The 22,263-nt window shown below is 39.1% G+C and overlaps 1 protein-coding gene across 1 annotated transcript in view; it reads right to left on the bottom strand.

Moving 5' to 3' along the window:
• Positions 1-22,263, bottom strand: part of LOC134670713 (protein cramped) — an 86,937-nt gene that overhangs the window by 12,651 nt on the left and 52,023 nt on the right. The window contains exons 8-17 of the mRNA XM_063528529.1: positions 19,766-19,921; positions 18,151-18,308; positions 17,085-17,312; positions 15,480-15,674; positions 13,018-13,255; positions 11,591-11,714; positions 10,985-11,081; positions 9,894-9,983; positions 5,643-5,766; positions 5,173-5,257 (exon numbers count right to left, since the gene is read on the bottom strand). Coding sequence (XP_063384599.1) covers positions 5,173-5,257; positions 5,643-5,766; positions 9,894-9,983; positions 10,985-11,081; positions 11,591-11,714; positions 13,018-13,255; positions 15,480-15,674; positions 17,085-17,312; positions 18,151-18,308; positions 19,766-19,921 — 1,495 coding nt within the window. The remainder of the gene's footprint in view (positions 1-5,172; positions 5,258-5,642; positions 5,767-9,893; positions 9,984-10,984; positions 11,082-11,590; positions 11,715-13,017; positions 13,256-15,479; positions 15,675-17,084; positions 17,313-18,150; positions 18,309-19,765; positions 19,922-22,263) is intronic.

A 22,263-nucleotide genomic window follows, 5' to 3' on the forward strand; every position in this document is an offset into this window, starting at 1 on the left:
AAGTGTCAATGAAAGAAATAATCCTTAATAAATTCTTAATAAAAAAGGTCATATTCATTTTTTTTATATCATGCACCTAATTCATGTATTAGCTTGTCAAAATTCGAAATAACATAGTTTTTACTTAGGGTTCGAAACTCATTTATTATACACGGTGTAACATGAGGAAACTGAATAATTTTAGCAGCGTATTCCTGATCACATTTAGAGACAAAAATGTCCTATAAACTTTTTTGAAATTCGCCTAGTTTCAGAGTTAATACCAATAAAAAAAAAACAAGTTTCTATTGTTACATCCAATCCGCATTGGGCTAGCGTGGGGACTATAGCCCAAGCCCTCTCGCGCATGAGAGGAGGCCTGTGCTCAGCAGTGGGACGTATATAGGCTGAAATGATGATGATTGTTACATAGTTCAAAACGCCTTTTTGATGGCGATGTTGTTACTATGGGATTTAGTCTAAATATCCTTATTGATATGTCAAAAAGTGACAATTAAGTAACACGTTGCAAAAACTATGTTTACCGAAAAAAAAGTAAAAATCCATGTTAACTGACAAGTTTACCAATAACATTTACTTTTTATGTACATACATATATACTCAAAAAATTAAAAAATTGCGGCCAAGTGCGAGTCGGACTCGCGTTCCAAGGATTCCGTATATTACACAATTTTTAACAATGTATTTTTTATTTTATTTATTTATTTATTTAGATATTTAATTCAGGGAACAAGGCCCATATTACAAATACCTTACAGACTAACATACATATGTATTTTATAAACTTAAAACTAAACATTATTTATGCGAAACGTGAGTGAAATCTTTAAAAAATCCGTAGGAGTCGGATCAAAAACTGTAATTAAGTCCGACTCACGCTTGACTGTACATTTCTAATAGGTTTTCCTGTCATCATAGACCTATTTTATGTATTTTTTCAAAATTTTAAACCTAGTAGTTTCGGAGATAAAGGGGGAGGGGGGAATAGTCATTTTTTGCCTATTTTCTTGAATAACTTCTAAAGTGTTTATTCGAAAATTATAAAAAATATATATTTGAGATCCTTACAATAAGCTCTTTCATTTGATATGTAACATGATACAGTTTGAAAATTTTTATTTTTTCATTTACCCCCCAAAAGTGGCCCCCATGTTTAAAATTCATTTGTTTACAAACTTACATATGTGTACCAGATTACAACTTGATTGGTCCAGTAGTTCCGGAGAAAATCGGCTGTGACAGACGGACAGACAGACAGACGCACGAGTGATCCTATAAGGGTTCCGTTTTTTCCTTTTGAAGTACGGAACCCTAAAAACAATAAAAAAAATTGTTTTCGGCGAAATTGACCTAAACTCATACAAACATTTTTTCCTTCTTTTAATTTGACCTCAGAAATAAAATCTTTCGCATTTCTTGAGGACACCTTGTATAATAAGTGTTATAAAATGAATATATAACCTTTTTTACTAAGAATTTAATAAGGAACTATTTCTTTCATTGACACTTTTATCCTAAAATGTATACATGAGGTCAAAAAAAGGAAAAGATGTAATATGTGTTTAGGTCAATTTCGCCAAAAAAAAAATTTTTTTTGTTTTTTTTTTTAATTTTATGAATGAATTTGTATATAAAAATTGTCACTTAAAATGGTTTTTTTTTTCGTAAAACTTAGTTTTTGTAAAGTGTTACTTGTCACTTTTTGACATATCAATAAGGATATTTAGACTAAATCCCATAGTAGCAACATCGCCATCAAAAAGGCGTTTTGAACTATGTAACAATAGAAACTTGTTTTTTTTTATTGGTATTAACTCTGAAACTAGGCGAATTTCAAAAAAGTTTATAGGACATTTTTGTCTCTAAATGTGATCAGGAATACGCTGCTAAAATTATTCAGTTTCCTCATGTTACACCGTGTATAATAAATGAGTTTCGAACCCTAAGTAAAAACTATGTTATTTCGAATTTTGACAAGCTAATACATGAATTAGGTGCATGATATAAAAAAAATGAATATGACCTTTTTTATTAAGAATTTATTAAGGATTATTTCTTTCATTGACACTTTTTTTCCTACATAAAATGTATACTTTCTTCAAAAAATGTAAAAAACTGTGAACCGGGACATATTTCATGCAAAAAGGGTGGGTTGCGTCAGGGGGAGGGGAAGGGACGCTAGTGTGCGTAAAGCACCATACCCTAAGGTATCATACTACATTCATAAAAGGCTGGCTATAATTAGTTTTTCAAAAAGCACAATTTGACCGAATATATGAAAGAGGGTCATTGTTGTTGTAAAAGGTGTGCAGGAAATGATACGTTTCTGCACTAGAGCAGTTTAGGTTCCAATTACAAGTACGATTTTATTATTCTTTTTACAATAAGCAATTGAAATTTGGGTATAAATGGATTTGTTATACAATTTCCATTCTGATATTTGACTCCCCATTCCATAAATTACTTTTGGCCAAATTGTTAATTGAAAATACCTACTCTCAAAAATACCTACTATAAAAATGTATTTAAAAAAACACATGCATTTTACTTTCCTCGTATGCGAAATGAAAAGTAGAGTGTTTTAACTCGGGTGAAAGGCAGCATTTTTGAAAAAAAACCAGGCAAGTGCGAGTCGGACTCGCGCACGAAGGGTTCCGTACTATAATGCAAAAAAAAAACAAAAAAAAAGCAAAAAAAAAACGGTCACCCATCCAAGTACTGACCACTCCCGACGTTGCTTAACTTTGGTCAAAAATCACGTTTGTTGTATGGGAGCCCCATTTAAATCTTTATTTTATTCTGTTTTTAGTATTTGTTGTTATAGCGGCAACAGAAATACATCATCTGTGAAAATTTCAACTGTCTAGCTATCACGGTTCGTGAGATACAGCCTGGTGACAGACAGACGGACGGACAGCGAAGTCTTAGTAATAGGGTCCCGTTTTACCCTTTGGGTACGGAACCCTAAAAGTATCATCTACTAATGTTATTGTTATGCACAAGCAGAAGATATTATAGAATCTTGTTTATTTACAAGAAGATGACATTTTTCTCCACATACCTATAGTAACAGCACCAGTCATGGGACATTTAAGAAGAAATTTGGAGTATTTATGATATTTCCCTTATACATGTAACTGGTCTACCGCTTAGCGTGTTAAAAGATGAAAGTCCTATCCGTCTTTCATGTTTTAGGCGTGTTGTATCAAAGATATTGCAATGAGTTTCCACATACTTAACAAATTAAAACTATGTTTTTTTCTTCTCCAGTCATGGACACCAAAGCTCCAGTAATGGGCCCCCAGTAATGGACGTGGATCCAGTAATGGGCCCCATATAATGGACATTGCTCTATCAGTATAAAATATTGAAATGGGGTATAAGTTATGGCAAAAAAATCAATTTTTGGTATAAGCTTTTATCGATGAATGTATTTTTCTTTCCACAGCCAATTATTATTGTATTAGATCCATCGAGACAATTCTAATATACCTAACACAATTAGTTAGGGTTTATTTCGATAAAATTCCCATGGCCACCTCCTGTCTCCATCATAAGATCAGGTCGATGTTATCATATATAATATTGCATTATCATCAGATTTGCATACTTAATTACGTACTTACAAAAAAATTCAATTGTATCGGAAATCGAAAAGTGGCTCAAATTCAGTTACCAAAATTTGACCCACACAAACTAACAGGGCAAGTTAAATAAAAGTTTGGAAAAACGATATTAATTTATGCGAAGTCCGAGAATACCTCCTGGTTGACGTATTTCGTAACTACATTTTACTTCTGTATTGTTTAAACATGAAATTATGCCATGGCAAGCATTATAATGTCAATTGTCCCATTATAGGAGGCATGCAGTTTTACAGCTCCTATAATGGGATTGGGCCAAATACCACTATTTTTTTTACATCTGTGGAGTCACAACATAGTGTGTTGTATACATTATCTCATGGTAAATGCAATTAACAAAACACATTCTAGTTTTCATCGAGTATTAATTAATTAAAATTTAATAAATTAACTCACCTCTCTTAGCGAAGTTGTTAAGAATTCGTAGTGGTATTTTTTTTCAGTGACACGACAACTTTTGGGTTGACGCCAATTTCTTAAAAAATAACCAAATTTAATGAAACTTTAAATTGAAACAGCTCTAAGACTCATATTTATGATAATATACAGACAGTGTTTATAAACTATTTTTAGATACTTATTTTAGAGGATTTGTGGTTTTTTGTCCCATAACTGGTTCCACGTCCATTATAGGGTCCACTACTATATATATTTTTGAGAAAAATATAGCTAGGTATTTTAGTTTAAAAATCATTGTTACAATAAATATAGGCTTTTCCAGAGAACATTTACCGAAACGAAAGCAGAATTCACAAGGGTTTTCGGTGGACGACCGTAACGCGAATGATTGTTTGGACTGACCTTTCTATAAATATATTAATGTATTTTATTGTGTAATAATCATAATAATTATTAAGTTATATTAAATCTGGGAATGAAATTATATCAGAAAGGAGATTCTTAAATGAGTAGGTATACTCGTAACATGCTTTGTGCATTAAATATACCTCCCTCTATTGAGTGAAAATAAAACAAAATACACAGGTAATCTGTGTTGCGGTTTTAAAGTGCCATCTGTTACACCTTTGACAAATTAAAAATGATTGCTTGTCAAATGAAGTCGCCATGTTAGAATTACACCGATACTATAAGCATCACTCACACAAACAAGCAATGAGGCAAAATTTTACCAATATTCAAAGGCTTTTTTCTTAATAATTTTAATCAAAATCTAGTATTTTTTTACGTTCTGCGAAGACAGAAATATATATACTACCCAAACATTACATATACAAGTGAAGAAACCCTATATAATAGGAGCTAGGGTGCCAAGAAAGTTGTATGAAAATCGAGCAAGGAGAACCACCTTAAAGTCGGGTCGTTCAGTGATAGATCCAGGCGGTTTAGTATTGGTGGTAACGGTTGGTTCACCAATAAATTTTGTAACTACCCGAAAATGTACAAATTATTTGTTTACTTTTATTTAAATACCGAAAGATACAGAGTATTTGTCGGATATTTTTGAATTAACATTCGCAATTAAATTCTACATGAACACTTTCTTATATAGGAGTAAGTGTACACTTACTCGTTGGTGGACGTAGGCGGGGGTTTCGGCAAGATACGCGGCGGCACCGGCGGCGTATTCGGGACGATCTTCACTGGGATCAGGTCTGGAAGGCAATTAATTAATATTAATTTAACTAATCTGATCTGATACAGAATAATCTCACAAAAATTACTTTCAAGTATAGGTACGACTACATTTATTACAATCATTATCGCTTTCATCATCTTCCTCGCATTGTCCCAGCATTTTGCCACGGCGAATGGGAGCCTGATGGGGTTCGCTTTGGGAACTAATCCCAAGAATTGGCGTAGGCACCAGTTTTTACGAAAGCGACTGCCATATCTGACCTTCCAAATCCAACCTAGAAGGTAAAAAACTAGGCCTTATTGGGATTAGTCCGGTTTCCTCACGAACATGCCGCCAGCGCGGCAGGTCCGACAGCGACATCGACAGCGGCGCCTGTCACCAATACATTACTGAATACTGACTGCTGGGTGGAGGCAGCTTCGGCAGCAGGGGCAGCAGGCGCTGCACCACGACGCGGCGGTCGGCGGCGCGCGGCCGCCCGCGCCGCCAGCGCGGCAGGTCCGACAGCGACATCGACAGCGGCGCCTGTCACCAACACCAGTATCGTCTTTACCATAAGGGCACAAGGGGCCTGAGGGCCCCCATCCTCAGGGGGGCCCGAAGGACAGAGAACAACAGTATGCCTATTTTATTACCCATAATAAACAGTAGATCATAGTAGAAAAATCTTAGTTTAATTTGCTTTCTTTACTTTCCAAAATGGCCCCAAATTCTTATCTACCCAAGGGCGACATAGTACAGATGCACCGGATATCCGGTCATTACTTTAATATCCGGCCGGATACCGAATAGTGACTTTCTATCCGGCCGGATACCGGATAGTAATATTGATTGATTTCGGAGTAAACAAATTGGATTTAAGAAACAGACACGGTCATAATCGTACTTGTTTATTATTTTAAAACAATTTAATCATTCCACTGACTTGCACGCGCACTCATTTCGAACCTAGAAATGAGTCCGCGCGAACGTTTACTAGGAAACAGGTCAAACCTGCAGAATGCGCACCAGAAAAACCGAAATGTAGGTATAGTTCTGGCGGCCGAATATCCAGCGGCCGGATACGCAGGCGTCCGTTCCGTAGCGGTGCATGGCAACTACTACGTACTACTGCTAGACACCAAAATCGGTGTGGCCGCATGTACTTGTAGGGACGCGACGTAATCGCGGAGTGAGCCACGCCTGCCAATACATTACTATACACGGTGGCTAAAAAATAACTGCATTCCAGTTGCCAGGGAGGTTTTGGGATTATACTGAGCAACTTTTACTACGGGACCAACCCCAAAATGGCGAAAACAAAAATTACCCTCCCATAGAAAATGGACCAGCCAAAATGTATAAAACAGTCAATTCTTTTTCGCGATTTCGGGGTTGGTCCCATAGTAAAAGCTGCTCAGTATAATCCCAAAACCTCCCCGGCGACGGGAATGCAGTAAATTTTTAGCCACCCTGTAGAGGCCCGGAAATAAAAAACTGTTGGCCAAGAACTTACAAATCGGATAGAATAGACGATAGTACCTATACTTCGTTTTTTTTAGCATTAGAAATTAGGTAAACAATCTTGATGTGTCTTTTAATTGAAAAACACATTTTAAAAATAAGTTACGGCAAATATGTAACAATTATGAATCTAATACGATAATTTATATTCTTCTGCTTTCATAAGTAATAGTTTTATATTTTTATAAAGCGTTTTTCTATTAAAAGACATGTCAAGATCGCTTACCTTCTTGCAAGTTCTTTCTAATGCTAAAAAAACTAACTATAGGTACCAACCGCGAATGTTTAATCAACAGAGCTCGGAAAGGGTGAGCCATTTGCCTTATATGACGTAAGATATATTATGTCAAACTATAAGGAAAACAGCAGCACTTTGTAAATTGAGTATCATCATGATTCATGAGTATAAATGTAATTCTGATTAAAAACTATTTTTTTCTACTCGGGTACTTTTATCTGTCATTTACATAGTCACGAACGAACATATAAGGGCATACATTATTAATACTCCTTAAAAGTCTATAGTCTATTGCCCAAAAAAGCACTTGTGTCGTTTTAGAGACATTACGATACGGTAAGCTAGTGTAGGGTAGCATGTGCCACATACCGGTACATTGCTACCAACGTGACAAACGATTGAATGCATACGGTTTTTATTAAAAAAGAAACAAATTTGTACTGAGTTCATTGCTACCAATATAATAAAAAATACTTTTATAACCTACAGCACCACGACCCTGGTGCGGTGCGGTAGTGTGTAACGGCTTTAAAAAAAACATATCCATAGACATTACTCGTTTGTTTCTCGTTTCCCGCCTTTCCCGGTAATTTCTTGTTCTTTGAGTACCTACTTGGCGTTACTATTTGCTTTGCGTTCATAAAGTGTTGAAAATGGACAAAGAGGACTAGATTGTTTCTACACCTGAAGAAATATCCGCTGCAGGACAAGCAGCGACCGAAAATTTGTTGCCTAAGTACTAAATCTCAGCACCTATACGACAAATCTTATGAGAAGTGCATGGCGGGGAGATTGGAGCACAAAACTTCGTCATTCTCTGAAAACGTCTTTGTATTTTCAAAGACTAATTGGAAGCACCGGATCAGATCTATCTTTTAAGCAAGGTTGGTATATACTATAATAATTTTTGATACACATTTTTAGGGCACACAGTACAACAGGCTATTTTTATGTACATTTTATATTTTTGCATTGAAACTGAATATTATTTAATTCTCCTTTTTCTTGTTACAGGTTGCAGTAATATTTGGTATTATGGGTGCTTGTCGCAGACAAGAGTTACATACATATAGTAATACCTACTATCCAAAATTTACATTGACATTTGCATAAATAAAATTTTGTTTATAATTTTTTGTATTTTATTTAATATTGCCTACTCATAGAAAAAGCATTGTATGCAACGTTGTATAAGTAGTCAAAAAATGCTTATGGCGTATTTATTAACAATGTTCGCCTTCGGCTCACATTGTTACCCACGCCACTCACATTTTTTGACCCCTCTTATAAAACTGTTGCATAAAATACTATTATGAAACTATACAAAGTAAGTAAATTGATGTAATTAACTTACATTGTATAGTTTCTATTTTTGTGCTATACTTACTCAACAGGTACCTAGTAATTATAAAACTTGATATAAACATTACCTTAGTGATAACGTCTTCACGTGAGACAGGATAATTATTGGTCATGGCTGCACGTGTCAAAAATTATATCTAATGTAGAGGGCATAGGGTAATCACACTGATGCAGATACACACGGCTCTCAGGTGTATACGGCGCACATATGTAGCAAAATCTCGATCGCACACCATGCATACGAGTATGTCGGCGGCCGATCGTAAGATCAGGCAGATCGTAATGTTCCTGTGTAATGTTTTGACGATAGTCACATTAAACCAATATGTAAATGGGTAGAATAGGTTCGTTAGGTTGCTTCAGATGCCCGAAGGGCAAACTGCCCAGAAATAGAAGCCCCGCGTAGCGGGGCTCCGTCGACTCAGGGAACGAGTCAAAGATTTTCACGTTTCACGATATGCCTAGGAATTTCACGATATGCCTGGTCTTACGATCGGCCGCCGACACATACCTAATAGGGGTGACACATGATGTATTTTAATAAAATCTAGCTAAAAAGATAGAAAATGAACAAACCCTCACAATTTAAACACTACAACATATACCGGGTGTGGCCTGTAACACGAGCAAATAATTAAAATATAGATTTTAAAAATTATGAAGTATTTAGACTCCCTATTTTTCATACTAAATAAATATTATCTTCAATGGACGCCATCGCCACGCCATATCATTATGATTGACGTTGCTTGTCACGCCTTAAACATAACAAAATTCGCAATACACTGCGTCTTAGAATAACCAAAAATGATAGATTATCGTGGACTTTAGAATTTTGAGAAACGCGGAGACTCCGGGAGCTGAAGCCGATACTGCGATGCGGTTCAAAACAAAATTTATACTCGCAGATGACTTACCAGTTCGTCCGTCGTCCTTGTCCACGATATCCAAAAGCGGTTTAGTTTAAATATATTTCTAGCGGGCGGAGCGGTATGTTGATGTATTCACTATTAAAACTTTAAAGTGTATTAAAAATCAAACCACAAGTTATTTTTAAAAGTCGCTGAACAAATGTTGGTCAGTATGAGGAGTACAGCCTACAGTTAAAGTTTTTGCTCATATTACAGGCCACACCCGGTATAATAACCGGGCAAGTGCGAGTCGCACTCGCGCACGAAGGGTTCCGTACCATAATGCAAAAAAAAAACAAAAAAAAAGCAAAAAAAAAAAACGGTCACCCATCCAAGTACTGACCACTCCCGACGTTGCTTAACTTTGGTCAAAAATCACGTTTGTTGTATGGGAGCCCCATTTAAATGTTTTTTTTATTCTGTTTTTAGTATTTGTTGTTATAGCGGCAACAGAAATACATCATCTGTGAAAATTTCAACTGTCTAGCTATCACGGTTCGTGAGATACAGCCTGGTGACAGACGGACGGACGGACGGACGGACGGACAGCGAAGTCTTAGTAATAGGGTCACGTTTTACCCTTTTGGTACGGAACCCTAAAAATGATAGCGTATAGTTTAATGTATTGTGTAGCGTACCTCGTTGGCGGGTTTAGGCGCGATGGGAGTGGGATGTCGAAAGACTGGCTCCGGGCGTGGTGATGGCGGTTGGAGCAACGGTGGTTTAGGCTGCAACAAAACATCATATCCACCTATGTATCTAGTTTCTATATCCCTTCAAGTGGCATACGACACTTTTCAGTAGTTGGAATTTAAACTTTATATTAATTAGTCAAATTTTAAATTTAATTATGTAAAGTAATCGACCACGAGCCGGCGGCCTGCTACTTTTAACACCCAGAGTTTTAAAAAAATCGTAGCGTATGATAATCTAAACAGTTAGATCATATTCATATAAAAGCATGAATATCATGAGGCCTATTAACTTCATTGATTCGAAACGTGATTAAACAAATTACGCTCAATTGAAAAAAACACGAACATCACGTCTAAAAACGAACCATACAGAAAACTGTAAACTAAACCTATTATCATGAAAATGCTTCTAAAATGCATACATAATTTTAAATCGAGCTCATGATTTTTTTTTGTTAAATCTATGTATGTGTTGTGAGCATAGACCGACCGCTTAAATGATTCCTCGCCTGCGTACGGCGCCCGCACCTTCCCCGCCACCCTCCTCCCCCGTCGCCCCCGCACCGCGCAGGACTCATTGAAGCGGTCGGTCTATAATATTCGTCAGTTTGGGTGTTACTACCTGCTTGATGACCAGAGCTCGGCGGGGGTGAGCTGTTTTCAGAGTTTGCACAACATGGACATGCCTTGTCATTCGATGGTATATGTGGTGTAATTTAATAACTAAAGATATTATTTTATTTAGGCTGCCTTTCCGCAACGATCTTTACGTCGCCATTAAAACAAAAAAAAAAAAATTATAGCAAGCTTTTTTGTAAACCTCTTCAAATAATATGTATATCCATCTATATGCTACTATTAAAGTTTATTTGTACATATGGCATTGTCATTTTAGTTTAATTATAATTAATAAAGTTTATTTTTAATATTTATTTCTAAGGTGTATCTATATTAAAATCTACACTTGACATAAGTGACGTCAAAACGGCTCACACCTGCCGAGCTCTGTTGATGACTGTGCGCATACCGCATACCTGATGTTTCCGCTGCGAGCAGACATGGCCGCACGAGCAGCGCGCGAGCGCGCCGCCGACGTGCGGGTTGCCCGCCAGCGCCAACAGCCGCTTCAACCTGCAGAACAAGCGTTGTTATTCAATTTGAAGCTATTTCTAATGGTAACTATATTCATAATATACTTTCATAATTTAATTTTGATAGATGAAACCCTATTTACAGTCTGTCTCTGACCATGGGGCTTTAAATCCAGGGCTTGATTTTACTCGCTAAACTGAGCTACTTTTACTATGGGACCAACCCTAAATTGTTTGGCTTTTCCATAGAAAACGTCGACATCTGATCAGCCAAAATGTATGAAAAAGTTATTTTTTTTTCTGGAATTCGGGGTTGGTGCCATAATAAAAGTAGCTCAGTTTAGCGAGTAGAATCGAGCCCTGGATTTAAAGCCCCATGGTCAGACACACCCTGTATATTCTCGCGCGGCAAGATGGCTCGAAATGGACGCTCTCCGCCAACCGTGCGTGCGACGGCCGACATTTTTAATATTGAAAACTTGCCGTCTTTAAAATTGAAAATATTGCTTTAGCTCGAGGGGTCAACGAATTACAGACGAGGTGGGTTACCTTTCGCTGACCTGGCTGAACCCGTCGGCGGAGGGCGCGGCCGCCGGCCGGTTGACCAGCTTGCTGGCGAGGTTCAGGCTGCTGACGCTCGGCTTCCTTTCCGGAGACGATACTAGCTGTTCCGCTGAAAATAGAGGACTGTTCTTAATAGTTCCTTAGTTGAACCTAAATGCCTACTTCTTCTTCTTCTTCCTTGATTACTATACCGGGTGTGGCATGTAATATGAGCAAAATAATTAAACTGTAGGCTCTACTCCTCATACTGACCAACATTTGTTAAGCGACTTTTAAAAATAACTTGTGGTTTGATTTTTAATACACTTTAAAGTTTATTCTAAGACGCAATGTATTGCGAATTTTGTTATGTTTAAAGCGTGACAAGCAACGTCAATCACAATGATATGGCGTGGCGATGGCGTCAAATGAAGATAATATTTATTTAGTATGAAAAATAGGGAGTCTAAATACTTCATAATTTTTAAAAGTTGTTGAACTCGAGGAGTACACAATCTATGTTTTAATTATTTGCTCGTGTTACAGGCCACATCCGGTATATTCTGCTGACTTTTACGAATTCCTTTAAAACAGGGGTCTCCAAAGCCCGACGCGTTCCAATCGGGCCCGCCGACACCCAAAGCGAGTGCACACTGTCCGGCCCGCGGGAGCCAGGCTCCAGGGGTTTCGCATTCATTGAGAGTGGAACTGTTCCTAACAGCAGCAACCAGACACCCTCCTCCGGCGCAAAAACCGACGGTGGCCCGCGCGAAAGTTTCTGAGCGCAATATGGCCCACAGGTAAAAAAGTTTAGAGACCCCTGATTTAAAAGAATGGTTTGAGTTTTAACTAGGTTATTTTATTGGTGACTCAGAAACCAATAAAATCTCACTCAGAAAGAAGAGAGCAAGCTCTTAGTGGCGGAGAGGAAAATCTGGCGGAAGATTCTGGGGCCTATCAGAGAGGAAGGTGGCACTTGGAGGCGAAGGAAAAATAGGGAGCAAGAGGAGCTGGTTGCGATGCCTAATATAATTGGCGAGATCAAAGCAACACGACTTCGCTGGCTTGGTCACCTGGAGAGGATGGGGGAGGATCGTGCTGTGAGAAGAGCGTATGTGGGGCACCCGGGCGGAAAACGTCCGTCTGGGCGTCCCAGATACCGCTGGAGTGACGAAGCCCAAAAAGACCTGTCCGCCCTCGGAATACCCAACTGGCGTGAAGTGGCGCAGAATAGGGCAGAATGGCGCTCTCTTGTGTCAGAGGCCAAGATCCTATTTGGGTCACTGAGCCAGTGATGTATGTATGTATGTATTTTATTGGTGATACCTTAGGACATTTTGGACGATAATACACTGAAGAGCAACATATCTCATAAAAAAACCCATTTTTATTGTTCTAGTGTATTTTGTATTAACAATTATTAAATAACTTACGTTTCCGTTCATCCCCAGAGCCATCATTACTATCCTGCCCGGACGCCTTTGGAGAGAACATATCCGAGTCACTCTCCCGTCTCTCTCTCTCATCTTCCACTGAACTGTCAGTGCCCTTGTCGGGGGTGCGCTCCGGCCTTTTCTCTTGGGGAGGGGTTTTCTCGAGCTCCTTTTTGGGGAGGGGAGGGGTGGGTTCCGCCCACCAATAGTCTAGGTCGAGTTTGGAGCGGGCGCCGAACTGTAAAAGAGTATAATTTTAAAATACAGTGTTGAAAAGTAAAAATCTAACGAAACAATGCTGAAAATGACTTATATTGTTTGACAGCACCGTCAACGTCAATGTAAGGAGGTTCCTCTTACGTATCATCAGATACAGGTCTCCAATAGTAAGATCGCCCGCGTCGTACACACTCCACCCCTTCCTTATCCACTTGACATCACTGTCAACGTCAATATCAGGAGGTTCCTCTATAATACCTACTACAGATCTACCATATGGAACATTCAACTCACCATAAGATACAAGTCCCGAATAGTAAGATCGCCCGCGTCGTACACACTCCACACCCCTTCCGTATTTGATTGACAGCACTGTCAACATCTATGTCAGGAGGTTCCTCTATAATACCTACTACAGATCTACTAGACCATATGGAACATTCAACTCACCATAAGATACAGGTCCCCAATAGTAAGACCGCCCGCGTCGTAAACACTCCACCCCTTCCTTATCCATTTGACATCACTGTCAACGTTAATATCAGGAGGTTCCTCTATTATACCTACTACAGATCTACCAAATGGAACATTCAACTCACCATAAGATACAAGTCCCCAATAGTAAGATCGCCCGCGTCGTACACACTCCACCCCTTCCTTATCCACTTGACATCACTGTCAACGTCAATATCAGGAGGTTCCTCTATAATACCTACTACAGATCTACCATATGGAACATTCAACTCACCATAAGATACAGGTCCCCAATAGTAAGATCGCCCGCGTCGTACACGCTCCACCCCTTCCTTATTTGATTGACAGCACTGTCAACATCTATGTCAGGAGGTTCCTCTATAATACCTACTACAGATCTACTAGACCATATGGAACATTCAACTCACCATAAGATACAGGTCCCCAATAGTAAGACCGCCCGCGTCGTAAACACTCCACCCCTTCCTTATCCATTTGACATCACTGTCAACGTTAATATCAGGAGGTTCCTCTATTATACCTACTACAGATCTACCAAATGGAACATTCAACTCACCATAAGATACAAGTCCCCAATAGTAAGATCGCCCGCGTCGTACACACTCCACCCCTTCCTTATTTGATTGACAGCACTGTCAATGTCAATGTCAGGAGGTTTCCTACTGCTACAGATCACTCTACTAGACGGAACATTCAACTCACCATAAGATACAAGTCCCCAATAGTAAGATCGCCCGCGTCGTACACGCTCCACCCCTTCCTTATTTGATTGACCGCGCTGTCAACGTCAATGTCAGGAGGCTTCCTACTGCTACAGATCACTCTACTAGACGGAATATTCAACTCACCATAAGATACAGGTCCCCAATAGTAAGATCGCCCGCGTCGTACACACTCCACCCCTTCCTTATTTGATTGACAGCGCTGTCAACGTCAATGTCAGGAGGCTTCCTACTGCTATAGATCACTCTACTAGACGGAACATTCAACTCACCATAAGATACAGGTCCCCAATAGTAAGATCGCCCGCGTCGTACACACTCCACCCCTTCCTTATTTGATTGACAGCACTGTCAACGTCAATGTCAGGAGGCTTCCTACTGCTACAGATCACTCTACTAGACGGAACATTCAACTCACCATAAAATACAAGTCCCCAATAGTAAGATCGCCCGCGTCGTACACGCTCCACCCCTTTCTTATTTGATTGACCGCGCTGTCAACTTCAATGTCAGGAGGTTCCTCTATAATACCTACTACAGATCTACTACGTAGACTAGATGGAACATTCAACTCACCATAAGATACAAGTCCCCAATAGTAAGATCGCCCGCGTCGTACACACTCCACTCCTTCCTTATTTGATTGACCGCGCTGTCAACGTCAATGTCAGGAGGCTTCCTACTGCTACCGATCACTCTACAAAACGGAACGTTCAACTCACCATAAGATACAGGTCCCCAATAGTAAGATCGTCCGCGTCGTACACGCTCCACCTCTTCCTTATTTGATTGACCGCGCTGTCAACGTCAATGTCAGGAGGTTCCTCTATAATACCTACTACAGATCTACTACGTAGACTAGATGGAACATTCAACTCACCATAAGATACAAGTCCCCAATAGTAAGATCGCCCGCGTCGTACACACTCCACCCCTTCCTTATTTGATTGACAGCACTGTCAATGTCAATGTCAGGAGGTTTCCTACTGCTACAGATCACTCTACTAGACGGAACATTCAACTCACCATAAGATACAAGTCCCCAATAGTAAGATCGCCCGCGTCGTACACGCTCCACCCCTTCCTTATTTGATTGACCGCGCTGTCAACGTCAATGTCAGGAGGCTCCTCTTCCTTAGGCTCCTCTGCTTTCGGCTCGTCCTCGTTGACTAGGGTGTAGATGGTGCCGCCGCGTTTCTTGGGGCGTATGCGGAATTTTACCTAAACGTTTTTAGCATTAAATTAAATATCTGGGAGACCGAAATTTGCTCGGAAAACATAATACAGGCTGTTACTGACCACGGGGCTTTAAATTCAGGGCTCGATTCTACTCGCTAAACTGAGCTACTTTTATTATGGCACCAACCCCGAAAGCCCGAATTTTTTTTTACTTTTTCATACATTTTGGCTGATCAGATGTAAACGTTCTCTATGGAAAAGCCAAAATTTTTTCCCCGATTTTAGGGTTGGTCCCATAGTAAAAGTAACTCAGTTTAGCGAGTACAATCAAGCCCTGGAATTAAAGCCCCATGGTCAGACACATACTGTATAGAAACTCAAAAATGCGCGTTTTCCCGGACATAAGACCTAGGCCTAGCACATGATTGGCGCAATAGTATCTCTCTACCCGTTCCTCTTTAATTAATATAGTTAGAAAAAGACGGGTAGTCTATCTCGCGATACTGTCGCGCCAATCATGTGCTAGCCCGGCTAGCTAGATCGATTTATCGCCCCCGAAAACCCGCATATAGCAAATTTGATCGAAACCGTTAGAGCCGTTTCCGAGATCCCTGAAATATATAAATAAACAAGAATTGCTCGTTTAAAGGTATTAGATAATAATTAATATTAGATAATAATTGAATTATAAGTAGATAGGTTCAGGCTTCAGCCACAGAATAATTAATTACTACCATACAGAAAGGAAACTTCCTATAAAAACGAAGTTGGACAGCGGTTCAGGGTCGAATCATGCTGTCCCTTTCTAATATATGGCACTATCCCTTCGGCTATTTAGGGTTGTTAAAAATCAAGTACCTTATCTGTGGTCGTGCTCGCAAAAGGAAGTCAAGTGGTGCCAACCCTAATAATTGCTCGGAGCAATGCTGAGCCGAGCGGAGCCGAGTTTGACCGAAGTCAGGAGTTTCGCACCCCTGCTTCAGCGCGTCCGCTCGCTGGCACGGTTGCACCGAGCGGGTGAGCGGGTTAGCGAAAAATAGTATCCTCGTGCCGCCCACCATATAAAATTATAGCCAAGGAATTTAGAATCTTGTTGTATTCTCAATTAGGTTGAATTTCATTTGTTCGAAAAGTTTACGAGACAAATGAAATGCTACCTATTTTTTATATAATTAAGGTTGACATTCCATCTAATCGGAATGTACATCCTAATGTACATTGGGCGGCACGAGGCTATGAGCTTTGCTAACTGCCGCGGACGCGTGAGAAGGATTTTAACTTACCGTTCGCCAACAAACTGTCATGCATTGGCGAAAAAATATGTCTAATGAATATTGCTGTGTATTTTTTATTGTGTAAAAAAATCATTCATTTATTAGATAAGTAAATAACCCCCTTATTCATAAAATGTGCTTGCGGACGGAATTTAAATTACAACTTGCAATTGCAAACCTTTAAATTCTTAAACTTTGTCTTCTTCTCTCCCTTATCCTTATCGCTCTCATTATCACTGTCGCTCTTGATATACAACTTCTCATCATCTTCCATCTCGGAGAAGCTGTCCTTCTCTCTCTCGGACATATACTTGTCTCTTTCACCTTCCTTGTCTCCCTCTTCCTCGGCGGTTTCTTCTGATTTTATCTCTTTCTCGTCCTCGGTGCTGGGCTTTTCTTCGTCTTCCTGAAAATAAAACACATACAGTCGCTATCAGATAAATCGGAGCTGCCGAGGTGGTCAATAATATCTGAACACGCACTCTAACGCATTGACAATAGAGGCGTGTTCAGATATTTGAAAGCGCCTTAGCCGCTCCGATATACACTACATCGGTATTCATTCTTGACTTATGGATGTTTTCTATCTATGTATAAAAAGCAACAATCCCAACTGTACATCCGTGGACCTTATTACGAAAGGCATAAGGTCCACCGATGGTACAGTCAGGAGCAGAAATTGGTAAGCGGGCCAGGTGATCACAATGATCTTGACGCGACGAATGCGACGATATTGTTAAGAGAATAATAGCGTGTCAAGGTAATTTTGAACACCTCGCCCGCTTAGCAACTTCTGCTGCTGACTGTATATCACTATTAATATTTTTAGGCTTCCGTACCTCAAAAGGAAAAAACGGAACCCTTATAGGATCACTCGTGCGTCTGTCAGTCTGTCCGTCTGTCACAGCCTATTTTCTCGGAAACTACTGGACCAATTAAGTTGAAATTTGGTACACTAATTTGGTGAAATATGTGTATTAGTGACCCAAAGATGGACATATTTTTTTTATAATTTTAATATACATAGGTTCGAAGTTATTTAAGGAAATAGCCAAAAAATTACCATTCCCCCCCCTTTGTCTCCGAAACTACTGGGTCTAAAATAAAAAAAATACTCATAATAGTTCTTTACCTAAGATGACAGGAAAACCTATTAGAAATGTGCAGTCAAGCGTGAGTCGGACTTATGTACGAAACCCTAGAAACGCGAGTCCTAGTCGCACTTGGCCGGTTTTTTTATTTACCTGATTAGTCTTATAGTTGGCCATGAGCTCGATCCCGTCGACGGCCGTCTCGTCGATGTCGAGTTTGGGTTCACTCTCCAGCCGCGGCCGTTTCTGCTCAAGTTCCTTGTCCTTCTCACTGCTGTCTTTATGGTGCCGTTTTGAGGTGCGGATTTTGGCTGAAATCAAAACTTAAGAGTCAACATATGGTGCTTGGCCGTTTCATTACTATAAGAACTATTGTATGATAAAAAATAATTAATAGTTAATACATTTATCTACACACATATCATAAACTGTCTATGATGCCTTCAAAATTCGTAAATAATGGCCCACATTACGATAAACTGTTTTGTTACAGCAAATTTCTTATCTGTGAAAATGTGGTAATAGCTTCATTACTATATCAAAATCGATTTGGTAATGCATTTCAAATTTCGAACATCTCTGAAAAAAAAACAATTTGATTTGACCCCTATTCTAATATCAGTTGAGATGACGTTTTATTCGAAATCAAATGACAATTGCATACAATATTGACAAATCTCGCATTTAAGTTGGTATCGGACGATATGGTAATCGACCCCGACTCTAGTTTGTCTCTGAATTAAAAAAAACTACGGATGCGTGACGTGCGTGAAAAAAGTTTTCATTTGCCGCCATTTGACGTACAGTTTATCTTTTAATTAGTTTATAAGTAAAAAATAATTTGTTTTATTGTTTTTAAAGGAACTATAACAAAAGTTTCGTGTAAAATGTAAGATATTTCGGAAACGCCATCTCATATCCGCGAGTTCCGCCAGAGAGCAAAGTCGGCTGTAATATGAAGTTAGTGAATATATCATAGAAAGTTTATAATATGTGTGTAGATAAAGCAGGGTATGTAACTGTACATAATTAGGCATTAAAACACTCGTGTGATACTATTATGAAACTCATTTCATTCGTTTCATAAACCCACACTCGTATTTTAATGCCTTTCATTATGTATGTAGCAGTCACATAAACTACTATTTTAGGGTTCCGTACCCAAAGGGTAAAACGGGACCCTATTACTAAGACTCTGCTGTCCGTCCGTCCGTCCGTCTGTTACCAGGCTGTATCTCACGAACCGTGATAGCTAGGTAGTTGAAATTTTCACAGATGATGTATTTCTGTTGCCGCTATAACAACAAATACTAAAAACAGAATAAACTAAAGATTTAAGTGGGGCTCCCTACAACAAACGTGATTTTTGACCGAAGTTAAGCAACGTCGGGCGGGGTCAGTACTTGGATGGGTCACCGCTTATTTTGCCTTTTTTTGCATTATGGTACGGAACCCTTCGTGCGCGAGTCCGACTCGCACTTGCCCGGGTTTTTTTCAACTTACGCTCATGTGACGGTAGCGAAACGGCCAAGTGTAGAGTTCTGTTAGAAGCTTCGCTCTATAAAAGATCTGATAACTTTTTGACAGTGCGAGCCTTATGGTTTCGTCTTGGCAACATTTTACATGAAAATGTTTTTGGCGGGATACATTTTGTAATAAGGTCCACGGATGTGACATTTATGAGCACTTTTCCAACTTTATGGAAAGTTTCCGCGATTGAAACATCCGTGAATTACGTGAATACTATATAACTACGTATTATACTCACTGGCCTCCTTATCCTGCGAATACATGCGCTGGAGGTAGCTGGAGAAGCAGATCTTCTGGCTGGAGAGCTGCTCGCTGGCGCGGACCACCGGCAGGCGGACGGTCGCGGCGGGCCGCGGGCCTACGTGGAGCACCGGTCTTTTTGCTAGCTTTTGTTCTGGAATTATGAATTTTTTAACCATTTGACCGTCAGAAACGTATTACCAGACGCACGCGGCTTCAGCCCAATATCAACCTTTATGCATCCCGACAAGGTTGTAGATGACGCGCGTGCACGATAGGCGTGGCGTTCAAAGGTATAGGTTCTTTCCAAATATGTATGTCTCCTCCATGTCATCAAGTGTCATTATCATCAAAAACACCAATTCACGCTTCCAAATTAAAATAGCTGGGGTAGTCAAAACAGTCGCTATGCTGAAATGGGACTGAGCAAGATACGTCTGTCGTATGCCGGACGAATATGGGCTGAAATAACTGTGAGGGGGCAGGTAGAGGAGCCTCACAGGGATGATGGGAATGAAAAGGCAGGATCCAGAGCGATGAGGGGTATTTATTATTTAAATAAAAAGGCACCTGTAACAATACAGGTTACGTGTTAACAGATAGGTATGTATAAAAATACTTTCGTAATTCAGAAGGTTAGAAATCAAATAACTTACAATATGTGCCTTGGTGATGATGTAGATATATATCTGGAAGGTGTGCAGGGCCACAAAACGAGCACTATACTGAACTGCACGCACTTATGAATTATTACGTTTACTAATAAAAATCACACTTAAACGGTCGTGTTTAGAAACTTGGGAAGTACAGTCCGTTAGATAAAATGATGTTTATCGATCAAAGTATGTGATCGAACTGAAAATAAAAATCATTGAATGGAATTTGGAATAGGATTTGAATTTCAAAAAGGAATTTAGAATTTGTATGGTGCCAGAAATAGTATGAAGGTCGATAGTGTAACGCTTCGTTACACGCACCGTTACACTACCGGGGTCGCCCTGGAAGGGAAAATCCTGGGGCTTATGGCCAAAGGATTTTTCCGTAATATAAATATAATGTAATGAATATGGGTATGAGTGATAAATTTAGAAGGTGGGGATGTTATATACAATGTTTATCATACAAGAGAGGCGATTTAAACATGCATACCAAAGGTCATTCATACATCATCTTATAAAATTTTGGTTAATTGTTTAACCAAAATAAGTTTCAATAGAGTACTCCTTTAAGTAGAGGACGTACTCATTAAATCGCTCTCCATTAGTATTAAGGCTTATTAATCAGTAACCACCCGCTGAATATTAATGAATCTAAATATAATATCTACAATAATGTGTACCTACAAAGAGTACGATTGTTGAAATTTATTCAACAAAATAATGCCGTATGGAATGTAGGATTACTACAAAATATCATAAGATAATTCCTTAATGGAATTAATAAATGTACTGTACGGTACGTATGTACCTAAGTACGTAAATATGAACGTTATGTCAAGGGAAGAAATATATAAATAAGTATTGTTCTAACTCTGGTAGAGTTAGCTTTGAATAACGTTATATGAACGTAATATAACGTTATATAAATTAAATAGTATAAATGAACGTATAAATTCGTACTAAGTAGGTATGTACGAAATGTAATGAGTCCGAAATGTATAATGGGGATGAGATATAATTATAAATGTATAACATTATATACAATATTTTACAAGTTAGGAGCTTAGGAGAAAAGTAGCTAAGTTTGAGCCAAATAAGAATCTAATTAAGGAAAAACAGTATGTTATTTTAGAATTTTGGGGAGAGGTTTAAGGTCTCTAATATGCCATCGTCCGAGCATTTTGCCGGACATGTCTTGTAGGACATATACTAAGGGTGATATTTTTTTTAGGATAGAACATTTAATAAACTTGGGTGCAAGTTTAGCAGAATAGTGTTTAGGAGAATTACTAATTGCGTAATTTCGTTTCCAGACGATGTCATTTTCGTTGAATTCGAAATGTTGGTGATGTTTATTATACGATGAAGAATTGGTTTGGTGTGCTCTCCAAAGACGGGCTTGTACTTCGGAGAAGACAGGCTGGAGAAGACCAAGATTATCAGCGTATTCGTCTCTGGGTGCGAATATAATATCATCTGTGAGATCAGATTTATCGTATGCTGATCCACATGTGACTAATTCGCGACCAAATACAAGGAAAGAAGGAGTATAATTTGTTGTTTCATTTACGGAAGTATTAATAGCAAATTGTATCTTATGTAGGTTGATATCCCAATTCCTGTGGTCATCCTGTATGAATGAGGATATTGCTGTGGTAACAACTTTATTATATCTCTCCACGGGATTTGGTTGGGCGCATTTAATTGCGCAATAGTGTATTTTTGGGATCTGATAGGAGTGGAATAAATCCGTTGTCTCTTGACTAACGAATTGAGGACCATGGTCAAGAATTATGGTCTGTGGGATTCCGTACACTAGGAAAACTAGGTTTTCTAG

The sequence above is a fragment of the Cydia fagiglandana genome, chromosome 14 (assembly GCF_963556715.1).
Source record: "Cydia fagiglandana chromosome 14, ilCydFagi1.1, whole genome shotgun sequence".
NCBI lineage: Eukaryota > Metazoa > Arthropoda > Insecta > Lepidoptera > Tortricidae > Cydia > Cydia fagiglandana.